We start from the raw sequence: 18,687 nt of genomic DNA on the forward strand, positions 1-18,687 counted from the left end.
TAATTTTTTCTTCATCTCTGCCACGATCCGTAATAGAAGAAACTCAGTGGATAGTATCTTGAACAAGGATGGTGTGTGGATAACCAATAAAGCTGTCATTGGTAATGAGTTTACTGCTTTTCTATGTGACATCTTCAAAAACCCGCCTTAGGGCCCACTAGAGAGCTTAGACTACCTAATCCATGATTATCTCTCCCCTTTGGAGCAGGCTGATCTTGAGGTGATCCCGGATCACGAGGAAATTAGATAAATGATGTTCTCTACGGGAAGCTTGAAGGCCCCGGGTCCTGATGGTATGTCAGTTCTCTTCTTCAAACACTACTGGAACTTTATGGGGAAGGATTTCTGTGATGTAGTGGTGGACTTTTTCCAGTCAGGGAATATGCATAGAGGCTTTAATGCTACAAATATTACCCTCATTCCTAAGGTTCCCAACCCTAAGAAAGTGTCCCGATTCAGACCTATCTCCTTGTGTAATGTGATTTACAAGGTAATCTCAAAAATCATTGCGAATAGAATCAGAGTGTTATTGCCCAGATTGATTTGTCCTACCCAAGCAGCGTTTGTCCCGGGCCGGAGCATCCAAGATAATAATGTCTTATCCAGGAAATCATACACTCTTTTACGAGGAAAAAAGGGAAAGAGGGGTTTTTTGCAATCAAGATTGACCTTGTTAAGGCGTATGATAAATTGAGTTGGCAGTTTATTAATCACGTTCTGCGTAGTTTCAAGGCCACTGACAAATTCTACCATTGGGTCAGTCAGTGTATCACAACAACTTCTTTCAACCTTTTCCTCAATGGAAGAAAGTTTAACAGTTTGACTCCGGAGTGTGGCATAAGACAAGGAGACCCCCTATCTCCCTACATCTTTATCTGGGTGGGTAAAATCCTCTCGCGTATCATTGAGCATGCCATCGATAGAGGTACCATCAAAGGCATAAAGCTGAGCAGAGATGGCCCCAAACTCTCTCACCTTTTCTTTGCTGATGATCTGATCCTTGTTGGCAGGGCAAACCTTGAAGAAGCTAGGAGTTTGTGGCATTGCGTGGAGAAGTTTTGTGATTGGTCTGGTCAGAAAATTAATAAGCTCAAAATCTCTATTTTCTTTAGCGGTAACACAAGTGATGGTATGAAACGAGGTATCAGGATTGAACTGTGAATTGGGTAACATAAACTATTTGGGACTCCCGCTTTTTAGGTCACGCCAAAAAGATGCGGACTTTAACTTCATCCTTGATAACCTGGTGTCAAAACTTCATGGGTGGAAATTAAAAACATTATCCAAGGTCGGTCGTGCTACGTTGATCAAGTCGGTGGGGCTGGCTTTGCCTATCTACTCGATGCATACGACAAAGCTGTCTAAAAAGCTTGCATCTCGGATTGATGGTATGATGAGGGACTTTTGGTGGGGTTGTGAGCAAGGTAATAGAGGCATCTGTCTTAAAGCCTGGGACCAGTTGTGCCTCCCCGAATCCCGGGGAGGGCTTGGATTTAGAAAGACTGTGGAGATGAACCAAGCGTTGTTGGCCAAGTGGGGTTGGGCTCTGCTTACTGAAGAACAGTCGATGTGCTGTAATGTCCTCAAATCTAAGTACCTTAAGGGTAAGCAGTTTCTTGACTGTGAGGTTAAGAGCTCAGATTCTTGGTTTGGGAGAAATGTGGTGCGATCTAAAGAGACTTTAAGAAAAGGGGCATGCAAGCTAATATCTGATGGGAGAGAGACAAGTATTTGGAATGACCCTTGGGTTATCCATAGTACGGATTTCCACCCTAAGCCTAATGATCGCCAACATCGGAGTTTGGAGAGAGTGTCGGAATTACTTTTACCCGACGGGAATTGGGACATTTCTAAGTTGCAAAATCTTTTCGACTAGGAAACTATTAGAAACATCTTAAGAGGCGGTAATCCAAGCGGCCAGAGAAGGGATAGATGGGTCTGGACAAAGGAACCTAATGGCCTGTTTTCAACCAAGTCTGCCTATCTTATACAAGCGCTCGCTGAGGCGCCTTCGTGCACCATTGCTCCGACATTATGGAACAAACTCTGGAACTCAAAGATTTTAGAACGACACAAAGTTCATTGGTGGAGTATCCTCTCCAATGCACTACCCCTAAGAGCCCTTCTTGCTAAGAGGATGGGTTTTGAGGAGGTCTCCTGCCCTATTTGTGGGGAGATGAGGAGACCACAGAGCACTTGTTCCTGTACTGCAACTTTGCTTTCCACTTTTGGAGGTCTTCTCCTTGGGGGTCATGCCTGTCCTGGATTCTGGAGCCCGAATGTGGGACTGGGTTACTTTTCTCTGGAATCTTAAATCCAGAGGAGTCGATACTGATGAGCTTTTCCTCTATGCCTCGATTGTGGTTGATACGATTTCAGAGCTCGCAACGACAAGGTACATAACAAATCAATGGGTAACATTAAGCATTATATTAACTCTATTTCTTCTTGTTACGCAGATTATGGCTCCTGCTTGTTTTCCCCACCACAGCCTTCTGAAACTCTTGCTTGGTCTCCACCTCTGGAGGATTGGGTTAAAATCAATTGCGATGTAAAGGTCGGAGGCGACACTATGTGTGCTGTGGCAATTGCAAGGGACCATAAGGAATCAGTTTTGTGGGTGGCGGCAAAAAGACTACACTTCTCGGACCCACTCACTGGAGAAGCTGCGACCTGTCTTTTAGCTATGGAGACGGCCGTCTCATTGCATCATCCTTTTGTTATGGTGGAGAGTGATTCTGAGATTGTTATCAAGAACCTAAGAGGGACTGACTCCTTTTGGGGAATCGAGAACTATGTGCGACAATGCAAGATCCTCTCTGGTTTTATGACTAATTGTAATTTTTCTTGTATTTCTAGAAACAGTAACTATGCGGCCCATAATATGGCCAAATGGGCGTTTACCAACAATGTTACGGGGATGGTAGAGATATCTACTATACCTGGTAATATCTTTTGTAATGACCGTCAGGTCTAACTTCACTTTTATTTATAAACGCGTTTTTTTCAGAGAGAGAGAGAGAGAGAGAGAGAGAGAGAGAGAGAGAGAGAGAGAGAGAGAGAGAGAGAGAGAGAGAATTAGAAAAGGGCCAAGATGCAAAATGGCCCTAATTCTAACAATTAAGCTAATAAATGTCCCTTTTTATAAAAAATTAACAAAATGTCCATTTAGTTAAAAATTTGATGATGAAATTATAATTATAACCTTGAATAATTAAGTGTTTGGTATAGTTATTTTGCACAATAGTATATCGTTTTTATGTGCAATAGTATATTAAAAAAAACTGAAAGGTAGCATATTGGTTTAAGATTGTGGTATATTATTTTAATGTGCTATGGTATATAATGAACAAAAGAAGGAAATTAAAAAATGTGGAATAATAGTTTAAGTTTGAGGCATAGTTATATTTCACTAGGAAATATTGTCTTTATGTTCATTAGTATATCATGAAGGAAAGAAAAAGAAAACAAAACATGTGGAATATTAAATTAATATATAATTTTTTTTAATTTATTATATTAATTTTTCATTATAGTATTTCTGCTTATTATTGTAGTATATATTATGTGTATGCTATTATATATCTTAGGGAAAAAAATCTCATTTAATAGTATTTAAGTTTGTGGTATATTTATATTGGTCTTAGGTATATCGTTTGTATGTGATATGATATATCGTGGAGGAAAGCAAGAAAAAAAATTGAATATTAATTTAAATTTGACGTATATATAATTTTCACTACATTATATATATTATGCATTACATTATCTCATTAAAAAAAAAAAAAAGACAAACAAAAAAGAAACTTATAAAAAATTTAAGCTCGTGGTATATTAATTTTACACTATGGAGTATGGGATATCCATTTAATCTACAAATATATCTTTTTTATGTGCTGATGTATATCAAATAAGAAAAATAAAGAAAAAACTTAAAAAGTAGTAGTTTTTTGAATAAATACATATCTTAATATGACGAATAAAATAAAAAAAGAAAGAAAAAACTAAAGATTAGTATTCTATGATTAAAAATATATGTATGCTATACAATAAAATTCATATACAATTCAAATTTTTTTATTTTATTTTCTGAATGGTATACCATAGTATAGAAAATATATATACCATAAGACAAAATGTATATACCACCGATAGAAAAATTTGACTGAGATTTTGGTCGTTGTTTGGGGGTAATCATTGTAATTTGGAGATGTGAGAAAACTAGAAGAGGAAGAAAATGAGTAGAGCTTCGTCGCTTTCAATTGTGAGGAATTAAGGGAAAATGATTGGGTCCAACGAATGAATCAAATAAATGAATGAGAGAAAAAAAAACCACTTGAGGCTAGCTCAAGTGGCCATAGATGGGTGTGTGAGTGTTGGAGGTCCTGGGTTCGAGTCCCAGATTAAACATGTTGTAATATATAAACGCTTAAATAAAAAAAAAAGAATGAGAGAAAAATATTTCATCACCTTTTGGGAGAAATCACGATAATTTACCATAAAAATTTGAAGAAATCTAAACTAACCGAAAAAAATAAGAAGAGGGAGGCTTTGTCATTTAGATTTTGGAGCAGAGCTTCTGTTTCTATTTGGAAAATGAATATAATGAATAATACCCTTATATAACTAAGGGTATTTTATGTACTAAAAAATAATAAAGGCCATTTGCTATATTATTTTTAAAAAGGGACATTAAGTTTCAATAAAAAAGAATTTAGGGTCATTTACTACTATTTCCATAAAAAAGAGAAATAGAGATAGATAAGAGGAAAAAAAAAATAGAGAAAAAAAAAAGAAGCTGACTAAACAAAATATAAAGAAAAGAAAATAAAAACTTTTTTGAACCTTTAATTAGTAAAATAGAGTCAAAAAGAAAAAAAAAAATAAGTAGGAAAAGTATAAATGTAAAAAATTTCTTGTCAAAGTATAAATGTAAAGTTTGGAAAATAAGTTAGTATTTAGTAAAAATTTCTCATTAAAAAACTCCTTAAGAAACTTAAGAACTCATATATGATTTAGTTTTGGAATAATTACATAAGACACCATTTTTTTGTAAAATATTTATATTTTTACGTTCAAAGAATATTTTTTTTTACATTTTTACGGTTTTCCAAAAAATAACACGAAAACAACATAACAACAACAAAATAACATAAAAGTAACATGAAAATAACATCAAAATAACAACAAAAAATAACATACATATAACAAAAAATTAACAACAAATGAACAAAATTTCAACATAAAAAGACCGTATTTTATGTAAATAAAATTAAAAAAAAATCGTAAAAATGTTTAAAATTTCGTGAAACCGTATTTTTGTTATTTTTTTTTTTTGTGCATTTGTGAAATTAACCCTTTAGTTTTTATGTAATTTTTTTTTATTTTTTAGTTAATATAAAAAAAAGTGTTAGAATTGAAATTTAATTAAAAAAAACCAATAGAACCCAATTACTAATTAGATTGGATTTTAAAGTTTAATTGAAAGGATAATTACATAAAATATTAATTTTTATAAGAAAAATATATATATTTACGTTCAAAGTTTTTTTTATATATATATTTTTACAGTATTCTATAAAACATACAAGAAAATAACAAAAAATTATCAAAACAACAACAAACAACACCAAAACAATATATAATAATAAAAAATCAACAATAAAATAACAAGAGTATAACATAAAAAGACTGTATTTTATGTAGATAAAATCTAAAAAATTGTAAAAATATTAAAAATTTTCTACAGACCGTATTTTTATAATAATAATATTTTTTTGTTTTTGTGTTTTTTTAAAATATTCCTTAATTGAATTGGATCGAATGATAATTTTTTAAATCTAATTACTAATTAAATTAGATCGGATTAAATGGAAAATATTTGAATTGGATGAAATGTCCACCCCGCGCAGTGAGAAAGAAGAGAGGAGAGATAAAGGGATTTTTTGTTAATTTTTCTTAGAAAGCACATTTTACCAATGATTTGTAAAGTCCATATTTTTTAATGTATGCTCAGATTTCCCGATCAATAAAATCTTTATTGAAAGATGATTAAGCTAGTTGTCTACTGGGAGTGTTCTATTTAGATGAAATTTACAACAAATTTCATTTCTTCAACCTCTGATTAACCACATTGAGTGTGATACTTGCATTGTCTTCAAAGAAAATCAATCTGACTACACACACACACACCTGGGACACCATGTTCTTACATACAACCCTGGCCTTACTTTCAATAACTCAACTATCTTTGGTGGTTCTTCTATAAATATGGTGAAGAAAATGATAAATAAAGAAAAAGCATATTCTTAATTTGGTGTTTTGGACTATGGAATTTGAGCAATTTCCACCAAAATTTTGTGCAGGGCTTGTGGCTTTGAGAAAAATGGGCAATGGTCACTGGTTTTTATCTTGAATACACCCTCTGGTGGATTTTCCCTCACCAGCTTCTCTTGAATGTCTGGAGAAAGAGCATGGTCATCCAATGTCTGGATAAAGAACCGCCGACCCTTTCCATAATTTTCGGGGGAAAGTGACAGTTTCTCCATGATGGGGCCTAGTGGGACAGGTCTCATTGAAACCATAGCCAAGGCAATGTCCTGCAACAAAATCAAACTCGATTGTGACATACATACATACATACAGAACTAGGAAGAACACATTTGATGAATGCCCGAATACATTACTTTTTTATGAGATAGAAACCAATTTCAAGGTCACACTAGCTATAATTTTAATCAAAGAATGACACCGATGTAAACATGACACATGTTTCTGCATCAAAATCATGCTGGATATATTTGATGACGAGCTCAAAAGTATTAACATGATCTTGCTTATGATAAGCAACGTTATATTTTTAGTAGTATGCTTATGAAAAATCTGTGTTCCCCGAGATGAAAAAGTGATAATGATATATGCTTTTGTGTATATAACATACATTATACATACCTTTGTTGGCGAGTGATTGAAATATAATCCTTTCATCTGCTCTTTCTCAAACATGAATCCGGTAGGAGGTTGATCTTTTCCATTCCCATGAATCAAAAACTTGGATCCTTCCATGAATTGTTCCGCGGAGCCAAGCTAAAACAAGAAAAAGAGTTTGACAATAGGGAAGTATGTGAATTTGAAACAAAACCTTGGCATGAAAAATTAAAAAAGAAATGTTCATACACCGAAACATATGGAAAAGCTGAAGCAGTTTCAATACCATATTTGTATACTTATAGTTTAAAACATCTGATGAAACTTGTAATGACATAATTCATATGAAATCATTTGGAATTTACCTATCTCTGTTTACTTTCTAATTCCAAGACCAAAAAAATCTTAGTTACACAAAAATTTATTGCTTACCTCTTCTGCAAACACATCAAACGGTCGCTGGCCATCAGATACCATTGTCGCACAGAGGAAAATTGCTTTCGAGATCTTATGTGGGAAATGCTCCATTGCATATGAAACACACGCACCTCCACTACTGTGACCAACCAAAATAACCTACAACAGAACTCAATACATTACGGTATTTGACTAAATAAATAGACATTTCCATAAATTAAAAAACTCAACACTCTTCTAACCTTTTCATCCTCTGGAAGGTTTTGTAGAAAATTAATCAATGGTTTCGAGTACTCTGCCAGTGTACAAACAGCATTAGTATCTGTTAGTTCGATTCCAGACCCCGTGAGATCAAATGCAGTGGGAACCAATCCTGTTTCTTCCAACAGAGAAATTGTTTTGTACCAACACCATGCTCCAAATCCTTCTCCATGTATTAAAACAAATTTCTTCGTTGTAAGATTCTCAAGAACTTCAGGTGCCTATACCGAAAAACAAAAAAAGAAATATACAATGAAGTTTCATTTTATGCCAAAAGGGTACTCAAATTTGAAACAAATACACGCATTCATTGAAGATAATTGTTTTACAAGTATAAGGAATTCCACATATGGTTCCAATTGAAATGGAATAGCATAACTATAGCTTTTTCAATATTCTAGCAAAAGAATATGATAGTGCTTCCCCTTTTCTCATATTAATCCATCTAAATAAACAACATATTCTGTTTTTTTTTTCTTGAAAGGAAAATACCATAAAAGTAGAGTCACTCTTATCTTATCTCTTGACCAAAGTACGTACTCCATGATCCACATTACAATCAATAACGATTCAATTATAAAAATACTCAAACAAAGGGACATAATCATTTGCGTGGGCCTTTTTTTTTTTTAAAAAAAAAAGGGACTTTTTGATACCACTTTTTATTTTTTCTTTCTCTCTTTACATAAAGAAAAAACGTAAACTAAAGATCAAGGAAATGATAATACTTTAAAATAGTACATCTTTAGAAGAGCAATTCTGAATTCTTGTTCTTTCAGGTACTATTTTATTTTATCTTATTCTTATATTCTTTAACTTTTCCAACTTCATAGCCAAAATACAAAATTTGCTTGAACAAAAAAGATACTGAAAACTTTATTATGGCTTTAGCTTATTTTTAGCCCATATCAGATCTTAATTTTCAAACCCCACTTTTCTATTTCATTTACTTATTTTCTAATCACAGATCTAATCATTGAAAAAACTCCAATCAAATTATGATTACACAAAGGAAAAATGAAATAATAAAAAAAAGAAGAACATACGAGTTTTCCATTTGTTACTGATTCTGATAGATTATGTCTCCGAGAGCTTGTAGACCCAATCCTCCTTGACATCGAACCATCGAATCTCTGAGACAACTGGTGTTGATGAAGAGCCATGGAAAGGGCTTGTTTGTGCAAGAACTCTTCATCAGCTAATAATTTCCTCTGTGACCGATTCATTCGCTTACTTCTGGATCCATTATCTTTGATTTCCTTCTTTGACATGCAAATAAAACGATTACCCATCGTCTAGAATCGTTTTAGCCAGAAAACCCAGAAATCTTTTTTGGGGAAATTTGATTGTAAGAGGAAGAAAATCAAGAAAAAAATGATATGGTAGCAATGAAGTAGACCAGCATCCTATGTTTCAAAACAGTCTGTAATCAACTTTCTTTTAATTTTTTTTTTTGGTATGATAAAACAAAAGAAAAATAAGAAGAAGAAGAAGAAAAAAGAAATAGAGTAGGTAAGGAAAGAGGCAAGAGAGATGGGACTACAATAAATTTCAGATGTGAATTACGAAATTCAATTCATAATAAAGAAAAAAAAATCGCCAACTATATTGGTAAAGAGTATTAAATGCTTTGGCTTATTTCAACGGTGGGAGGAGAACTGTAAGACTTTGGATTAGAGTGTTCTTACTTCTTACTCTCCCTCTCTCTATATATATGTATATATAAAAGTTATAGGATATTGTTATATATAGTTGGGGATTATTCTTATATACATTAGTTATTAGTTATTACCCTTTACAGGATTTGGGCATGTGCACATAGGTTATAGGTTTTGAGCTTTGAGTTTTGTCTTTTGTGAATGTTCGTGTTGTCTTCTACTCTAGTAAGTTTAACCACCTTTAGCCTAATTTAAATACAAATGACAAAATATAAATAAAGTAAAAATCTTGAGAGATTTGTTTTTGTCAAATTCCAGGTTTGCCAATGACATAATGACATGTAATATAATCATTTTGTCTACCTAGTTGAGCAAAGAAAGAATAACAAAACACAAAACACAAAACACAACACAAACATACACATATTTTTATTTACTCAAAAACGACACCGTAGAAGAACACCGCAAATACATACATACTTACTGGTCGAAGCGGGCCGCCATTACTTTCTAGTTTCTACTCATATTTCTTCATTTATACTATTTTTACTATAATGCCCCTCCTTCAAGATCATTTCTTCTCTCTTTTGCATGGTATATTGGTAATTTTGACGCGGGATTGGTAGTGGGGACCCCACACATTTGTCTGTCATTAACGTCGTCGACGTAACGTGGTCCAGTATTTCCGTACCATTATATCTATTTATAAATAAATATATGCAAAAAAAAAAACCTACTAACGTAACACAGTCAACCCAAACCAACTCTTTATTTTTTCTTATTACACATAATAATAGAGTTTCATTAGATATTAGACTAGAGTAGGGCCACATACACATAACATTGCTTTTTTCTTCTTCATTTGTAGCATACGTCTTCCTTTTAATATCTATATTCAACATAGTTAACTAGATGGAATGGAATAATTTTATGTTTTACAGAAATATGTTCATTTTATTAATATTATTATTATTTTGTTTTTGTTTCCCTCACTATTTTTTTGTCTCTGGCTTTCTTGATGCAATAAGATGAACGTTTTGTAGGGTTGGCAATATTCGTGTATCACTGAATCTTGCCAGAGTCGAAACTGTAATTATCAGAAGAATATTGTAGTTTGGTTTCTGCAATTTGATAGAGCCAAGAATATTGTATTATATTATTATGTACTATCTAAAAATTATATTAAGATGTATTGATATAACGCTCACAATTTAATTAGGAAAAGACCCATACAAATATTAATTTGAGGAAGAAAATTAAACATGTGAACAGTTTTGAAATCTGAAAAAATTCTGCTAGCCCGTAAGTGTGCGTAGATCAATTCCTTAGCTTTCTGTTTTTATTACTGTTTATATGCATTATGCACCCTAAAATGAATAGAAAAAAAAAACTGAAAATATTCAAAAGTTTACAAGTGCGTTGATTAATGATCTGCTGCATCTAATCTACCACCTAAAATTAAGGCTCACAACTCACCAAAATCATAAAAAACAAGACTAATTATAAACTTCAGTATCGATTAAACCACCTGGTGTTATCAAATAACTCACCTTCCTACAACATAAAGATAAAAATCAACCAAAATTAATTTTGATCAAACACACAAACAGGAGAGTAGGACTTTTAAGATTGGATCTATCAGGATACATTAATAAATAGATGCTATGTGTAAAAGACCTAGAATAAGATCGAGAAGAACTAAAAAAATAAGTGTACACAATAGAAGAGTATCTGAAGTCTTCAGCTGGACATTAGTTTGGAGATGAATGAAGGACGAAGGCACTTTGCTCCGGGTGGTGGATGAAGCTTTCCGTGCCAAGTGAGCAAACTCCCTCCTTTTACGATGGCACTGTAAATAATATCAACTCAAAACAGTTAGGATAATATAATAACTATTTTCGGATTACCAAACCAATGGTGTTCAGGTCAGGATTATCGTCTTGTAAATTTTGGAGTATTGTGCATCACAATTAAAATAGCAGAAGCCTAATATCAGCCTAACAACACATACCTGAAAGGAAGAGCCCTAGACGTAATATGAAAATGAAAATGACATAAACCCAAAATAAAGAGTAATGAGAGAGAACATACTGTATGTAGAAGTATCAATCTGCTCTGGAAGCTCCTTTATATCCACCTCAAACCTCTCCTGAACCTGCATTTCATACAACAAAATTTCGTTAATGATCGATAGCAGTACCACATAGAGAGTAAAGAAGAGATGCCGAACGGAAAATTAAATCCTTTACATCATTGAGAACATCAGAATCAGCAGCAGAAGAAACAAATGTGATGGCAAGCCCTTTCGTGCCGAATCTACCAGCTCTACCAACCTGGCCAGAATTTCATGTAAAAAGCACTACTCAACTTGTAACATAAGATTATATTTGGTACAAAAATTAAACAATTAACATATTTGGCACAGCTTTTACAACTTTGATCCAATGCAAAATTTTAAAAGTTGATAAAAAAAAGGAAAAAAAAGAAAATCATCCGTTAAAAAGCTTATTGAATATTTTTGAAAATACGAGGAAGAAAGTAATTCTCTTTTCTATTTTATCATCCCCACTAAAAAAATAAAAAGTAAAAAGTCTTCATTTGCTTTCAATTAAAAATAATAAAAAAGCATGCATGCTATATTGTGTGTAAAATTTAGCAGAGCTTTTGGCACACAATTGGAGTAACCACTTTTTTTTCCTTCAAAAGTGTGTTATATTTTAGGACTGCATCACCAATTTGGACTCCAATGGAAATGCTCCAATAAAAAAAATATTATAAAATGATATGCACTACTAAACCTACCCTGTGTAGATAGGTGTCGGCAGAATCAGGCATGTCATAGTTAATGACAATGTTAACACGCTCAATGTCAATTCCTCTACCAACCAAATCTGTAGCCACGAGAATCCTATTCTGCCCCTCCTTGAAACCTTTATAGCGCTTCAACCTAAACATATACTTAACTTGAATAAGTAAACACTCCAATAAAAGCAACATATTACAATTGAAAGGTGCTACGTGATGTCAGATGACATACATGTGTAAACAAAAATCACTAATTTTTTATTTTGGTAAAAGAACATCAGTCACATGACACTATTAAAACATCAACTGAACAAAATGGCAAGGCAAAGCATTTGTTAGATTAAGAAATTACTGAACAGAGAGTGATCACTGGTTTACTACATTGAAGCCATACATATATTATAACTGTTCTAGTAATCGTATGCTACACAAAATGAGATTCATAATAGAACAAAACAGTAACAACCAAAAGAGCAAGGGAAGTAAGAAGTGAGTTAGAATCCTAACCTTTCCTCCTGGGACATGCCTGAATGGATACATATAGAAGGAAAGTTGCACTCTGCAAGCAACTTGTTCAGCTCAGCAGCTCTGCTCACACTTTTAACAAAAATAACAACTTGATTGAAATCCAAAGCATCAAGGAGGTCGTTCAACTTGCGGTTTTTCTCCGACTCGCTCAACTTGATGTAGTGCTGCATTTACCATACGTGAATAAGATTCATATCTAAAGACAGTTAAAATACATTAAGATACATATATTTATATATATACCTGTACAAGCCCATGTAGGGTTAACTTGGCCTCGTCATCAACGTAGATTTCCATAGGCTGAAAGGAACAAAATGTCACATTAAATCAAATTAGGGGCCTTCCACAGGCTAATTGAATCCAGAACGAAATGAATGATGACGCACATCCCTTGAATCAAGAACCTGGTCCACCTCTTGTCTCCTCGAAGATACTTTTCTATGTTACATCAAGCAAGCACCACTGGCGCTTAACCACTCTATTAAGCAATGAACAGCAGATGGTGTGGTGACAGCATACACTCCCATCCCTCCCCATATACCCCAGGCAACCACAAAGTACCCATGACTCAAAACTAAACCCACACCAAACACAATGCTAAACAAAAGGATGAAGAGAAAACAATTTGAAGAAAAACAGAAGTAGAACATGGAATACTAATCCCACAACCATGGAAACTCCTAAAAGGTAGACCTACTTCCTTCCTTCTCACTCCCCATTGTACAGCCTAAGAACCAGCACTTGTTATGACGGAATTAAACACCGACCACAAGAAAATAGCGAGGAAGCAGGATTATGAAAAAGACGTCAAAATTGAGTAGTACTGGCCATGGAACATTACATCTTGCATAAATTTCTTGCAAACAGGGCGGATTTCTTTGCTAAGTGTTGCAGAAAACATCATGACTTGCTTATCATGAGGTGTCATCTTGAAAATCTCTTGCACATCTCTCCTCATATCTGCAAAACACATGGAATGAGAAACTCTCAAAATATATGACACCAGAAAGTATCCAAAGACTGGATGATATAATAAGAAAACACTCTCATACCAAGTGATTCAAGCATCTTGTCACATTCATCTAGAATAAAATGCCTCACATTCTTCAGGGAAAGATCTTTATCTCTGGTCAGTGCTAATATTCTTCCAGGAGTTCCAACAACAATATGGGGGCACTCATTTTTCAGTAGATCTTTGTGGAGTTTGATGTTGACACCTCCGTAAAAGACCGCAACCTTGAGATCAGGCAAGTAGGTACTAAACCTCTCAAACTCATGACATATCTACCATAACATAGGCTAAACAAGTGAGCCAACTAAACATAAATAAGAGAAGAGTTGTATACAAAGCAGTCACAACTTCAATATACCTGATAAGCCAACTCTCTTGTATGACAGAGAACAAGGGCAGAAACTTGGCCAGCCACGGGATCAATCTGCTGCAGACTTGACAGAACAAAAACAGCAGTTTTTCCCATTCCAGATTTAGCTTGACATATAACATCCATACCTAGAATAGCTTGAGGGATACATTCATGTTGCACTGATGAAGAACCAAAGAAAGCCAGGTTGAAAGAACCATTGGTAAGTAAAACATAATGCCACCGATCTTTTCTTATTGAAAGGCTAAAGCTAACCATTTCTCTGAATTCAATACAATGACAGTAATATATTACCTGAAAACATATAAGCAAATGATTAATGAATGAAACAAATATGACAAACCACAAGATGAGAAATGGAAAAGCATAACAACCTAACCTCTACAAAGCTCCCAATTCATACAGTATATCATCAGCAACAAGATTACCAAAAAGGACAATTAAACCATACAACAACACCAAGTTTGGAACATATAAAATAAAACTGAACATATAAAGCATCCGCATATCATCACAAACATTGAATTAAAAAAAACACATTGGTCAGGTAGGATAAAGCACAGAAAATCATTAAAATTTCCCTCGTGCAAAATTACACTTGAAACAGCCGGGCTCTCCATAGTTATGTGTACGACTACAAGAGAATCCAAATTGCAGACATCTTCATCCTACCAAAACTAAAGCTAATAAAACGTTTATATTTAGTTTCAGAATCACCCAATATAAACTCAAACTCAGTAATTACTGTAATTACTGAAATATACGACTATCAAAATATACATGTATATAAAACTATAAAACTATACTGCAGAATTAAAATACTTATTGCAAATTTAGTGTTGTAAATATAAGCCGGGCTTTTTAACACGGCACGAAATCGACACGAGCACGGCTAGGCACGAAAAAATACGGACTTAGACACAACACGGCACGATGCTACAAATTGACACGACACGGCACGAGAAGGACGAAAGACATGGCACATAAGCACAAATAGACTATCCCGAAATGCACGCTATGCAACAAACTCGAAAAACACGACACAACATATTAAAAAATCTTACAATTTAATCATAATAATAATAATAATGAGATATGAATTTATCAATTATATATAAGTTAAAATAATAAGAAAATTTAAATATAATACTTAATATTATAATTCTATAATTAAAACTATTAAAACATAAAAAAAAAATTATATATTAATTTATGTATAGAAATCTGAGTATTTACAAGTAAATATTCAAGTTCTAATGCTAATTATTTTTTGGCTAATTAGTAATTTTTTTCCCTGAACTTTACATGTATCAAATCATGCCCCTAAATTTTTTTGGCCGTTAAAAATTTCCCTTAAACTATTGAGATTGTTAGATTTAAGGACTTTTGTCTAATTTTAGTAAAAAAAATTTTACATAGATGAAATTTTAGGGGGCATGATTTAATACATATCAAAGTTTAAGGAGCACGATTTGGTAGATATCAAAGTTTAGGGAACATAATTTAGTACATAAACAATCACTGAAATAGTAAAATTGAATGAAATTAGACAAAAGTCCTTAAATTTAACAATCTCAATAGTTCGAGGGGAATTTTTAACGGCCAAAAAAATTCAGGGACACGATTTGGTACATGTCAAAGTTTAAGGGAAAAAATTACTAATTAGCTTTATTTTTTTATATAATTATCCGTAAAATACAGTTGAAAAATTATATAAATATAATTAAATCTATAAAATATAGCTATACCGGCCCTCACGAGCAAAAACGAGCAGTGCCTACCCTTTGGCACGCTACGGCTGTGGCACAGCAAGACACGTTCCGTTTTTTGAAAAGCACTGAAAAATATGGGCCGGCCAGCACACACACACAAGCTTGCAGCATTAATTGCAACAATAAAAAAAAAGGATCTAAGCAGTTTACCTTCAGAAGGATGCTCAAACCCAGAGTCAACAATAGCTCGTAAAAGCTCTGGCTTCAAAAGGAAGTCTCTGAACCCTGAGCTGTGTATGCCTACATATCCCCTACAAAAAAACAACGATAACAAATAAGCTCAGCACTAGGCAGAATCAACAGTCAATAAACGAACTATTTGTATAAATGACAATCAATCACTATATTTATCATGATTAACAGCACAGATACAAAAAAATTACACCAAAAATTGTTTAAATTAAAAATTAAAGTGGCGGTTATTTATAAGAAACAAAAAAGAGAACGAGGAATTATATTGATAAAAAAAAAAATAATAACACTCACTTCTTGGGGGCTTCGCCATTGACTTTAGCTCCAACAGAGTCGATGGCCTTGTCTTCTTCTTCTTCGTAGTCAACGAGCTCTTCGTCATAAACATCGGCGTCCTTAGTTTCGCCCATATTCTGCAAATTACAAAATATAGGTACATTACCTTCAGAAGAACAGATCGAGTTTGAAACTAGGGTTTTGAAATTGTGATCGAATCGAGAAAAGAAGCTACCTGTGGTAAGAGGGAAGAGGTGAGTAGGGTTTTGGAAAGTCTGCAAATGAAAAGGTTAGCCTGAAAAAGAAATTCGAATAAAAGGACTTTTTTTTTTTTTGAGAAATCGAATAAAAGGACTTTGTATTAGGAAATATAGGAATAGAGCGCGGAGAACTCGACCGATCCGATAAAGACCATAAAATCAACTATAACAACCAGCCATCTTTTTAAACAAAAGTGAAGTTCTTCAAGTGACAGAAATGCCCATGATTTTGTCAATAATTACAGAAATACCTTATCTCTTACTCTAATTAATTTTTATTTTTATTTGGAAACAATGTACTGTTGGTTTCCAAGGAATTTGATTCAAAAATTAAGTCGTCATTTGATAATACTTTTGTTTTTTAATTTTAAAAACAAAAAATAAAAGTAAAATTTGTATTTTTAAAACTTTGTTTTTAAAAAATAAAAATGTGTTCTATAACCATTTTTGTTTTTCAATTTTAAAAACAGAAAATAAAAGTGTGTTCTATAACTTTCAATTTTATTTTTATTTTTTAATTTTGTTTTTTGTCAGGTCCAGGTCCGGGTTTGGGGCCGAGATCGTGGTCTGAGTCCGGGACTGGGGCCGAGACCGAAGTCCGGGTCCTAAGGTCTAGGTTGGGGTCGGAGTTCAAAATATTGATTAAGAAAAAAACTGTTTAAAAAAATTTTGAAAGTGATTTTTTTTGTTTTTAAAATTTAGATTCTTAATTAAAAAATTAAAAAGTAAAACAGCTTTATAGAACATGTTTTTGAAAAATATTTTTACTTTTTCAATTTTAAAAACAGAAAACTGATTAAAAAAGTGTTACAAAACGGCACCTTAGGGTTACTAAACCCTAAACCCTAAATCCTAAACCAGAGAAAACTGAAAATATTTTTCAAAATCATGTTCTATAAAACTGATTTTACTTTTTAATTTTTTAATTGAGAATCAAAATTTTAAAAACAAAAAAAAAATCACTTTCAATATTTTTTTAAACATTTTTTTTCTTAATCAATATCTTAGACTTCGATCATGACCCGAACCCAAATGCCCCCACGGCCCTGGCGCTGAACCCGACTTCTAACTTGAACCCAAATCTGACTCCGGACCTAGACCCGACGTAAATAAAATCAAAAAATGAAAATGAAAATGAACTTTACAGAACATACTTTTGTTTTCTGTTTTTAAAATTGAAAAACAAAAGTGGTTACAGAACGCATTTTTTTTTTCAAAAGCAAAATTTTTAAAAATAAAAATTTTACTTTCATTTTGTGATTAAAAAATAGGAACCCAAAAGTGTTACCAAACGGCACCTAAATAAGTGTTAATGTCGTTTTGGATTATGAGTTTTTTAAAAGTTATTGATTGGATATTTTGTTTTGCTAAATGATAAATTGGATTCTACATTTTTTAAAATGATACAAAATAGTAGGGTTGTACATCGGTCGATGTCGGCGGTTTATCCTATATATTTTCTAACCAAATCTAAAGTTCGGGTTGCTAAAATTTAAGTGCAACCCGCCCAATCTAAAAAAAAAAAATTTGTAAACCGACCAACGGTTTGGGCGGTTTGGTCGGGTTAACCTGCCCAAACCGGCCAAACTTTTTTTTTTTGGTTTCAAAGTCAACTAAAAAGATAAATTAAAAATATCAAATTCCACCAAAGTACAACACAATATACTGTATATGACTTTGAAACTAACAATTAAGTATATAATTTTATATTATTATATATTTAATCATTTATGTCATATATAATAAAAACTAAAAAGTAAAAAAAAAAAAAAACCAAAGTCGGGTTGGTCGGGTTATTCGGTTTAATTGGGCGGGTTGGACCTATTTTCAACCCGCCCAATTAACAGATTGGGCGGGTTGTAATTTTTTCGGGTTATTTCGGTTTGTAATTTTTATCGATTTTTTCGGTTCGGTTTGGACGGTTTACAATTTTTTTTTTTGTATAGCCCTACAAAATAGTACTTGAGCTCAATTTTTTACAGTTTGTTTTTTAATATAATAAATTTGAAAATAATTTTTAGCATGAATAGATGCAGAAAATGTAATCAGTATTAATACTTCTAAATAATATTATTATTAAGTTTTATTTTGACGAAAAATGAGCTCAGAGTACTAATTTGTACCATTTTGATAAATACATGGTCTAATACGTCATTTAACAAAACATGAAATCTAACCGATAACTTTTGTAGAACATATAATTCAAAAT

General features: G+C 33.0%; 3 protein-coding genes across 5 annotated transcripts; 1 reads left to right on the forward strand and 2 right to left on the reverse strand.

Moving 5' to 3' along the window:
* The first annotated feature begins 250 nt into the window (after positions 1-250).
* LOC115695339 (uncharacterized) lies at positions 251-2,977 on the forward strand. The gene is made up of 5 exons (XM_030622414.1): positions 251-490; positions 703-1,157; positions 1,201-1,747; positions 1,877-2,291; positions 2,460-2,977. Exons 1-5 carry the CDS (start codon positions 251-253, stop codon positions 2,975-2,977), a joined length of 2,175 nt encoding a protein of 724 aa, XP_030478274.1.
* Positions 2,978-6,017: 3,040 nt separating this feature from the next.
* On the reverse strand, positions 6,018-9,545 carry LOC115698014 (putative methylesterase 12, chloroplastic). Its single transcript, XM_030625197.2, has 5 exons — positions 8,652-9,545; positions 7,587-7,826; positions 7,360-7,503; positions 6,952-7,086; positions 6,018-6,599 (listed from the first exon to the last, which is right to left on the reverse strand). Exons 1-5 carry the CDS (start codon positions 8,895-8,897, stop codon positions 6,327-6,329), a joined length of 1,038 nt encoding a protein of 345 aa, XP_030481057.1. The 5' UTR covers positions 8,898-9,545; the 3' UTR covers positions 6,018-6,326.
* Positions 9,546-10,760: 1,215 nt separating this feature from the next.
* Positions 10,761-16,612, reverse strand: LOC115697999 (DEAD-box ATP-dependent RNA helicase 15). Of its 3 annotated transcripts, none has more exons than XM_061106640.1 (13): positions 16,560-16,612; positions 16,454-16,526; positions 16,237-16,355; positions 15,901-16,001; positions 13,967-14,139; positions 13,649-13,832; positions 13,438-13,556; positions 12,840-12,896; positions 12,576-12,760; positions 12,066-12,210; positions 11,513-11,596; positions 11,355-11,418; positions 10,761-11,112 (listed from the first exon to the last, which is right to left on the reverse strand). In XM_061106640.1, the coding sequence occupies exons 3-13, from the start codon at positions 16,350-16,352 to the stop codon at positions 11,102-11,104; spliced, it is 1,239 nt and encodes a 412-aa protein (XP_060962623.1). In that variant the 5' UTR covers positions 16,353-16,355; positions 16,454-16,526; positions 16,560-16,612; the 3' UTR covers positions 10,761-11,101. The 3 variants fall into 3 exon arrangements, with proteins under 3 accessions (XP_060962623.1, XP_060962622.1, XP_030481047.1); XM_061106639.1 differs by having other exon boundaries at positions 13,649-13,880; positions 16,560-16,608; XM_030625187.2 differs by lacking the exons at positions 16,237-16,355; positions 16,454-16,526; positions 16,560-16,612 and having other exon boundaries at positions 13,649-13,880; positions 13,967-14,272.
* Positions 16,613-18,687: the final 2,075 nt, after the last annotated feature.

Source organism: Cannabis sativa, chromosome X (genome assembly GCF_029168945.1).
Source record: "Cannabis sativa cultivar Pink pepper isolate KNU-18-1 chromosome X, ASM2916894v1, whole genome shotgun sequence".
In the NCBI taxonomy this organism is placed as follows: domain Eukaryota; kingdom Viridiplantae; phylum Streptophyta; class Magnoliopsida; order Rosales; family Cannabaceae; genus Cannabis; species Cannabis sativa.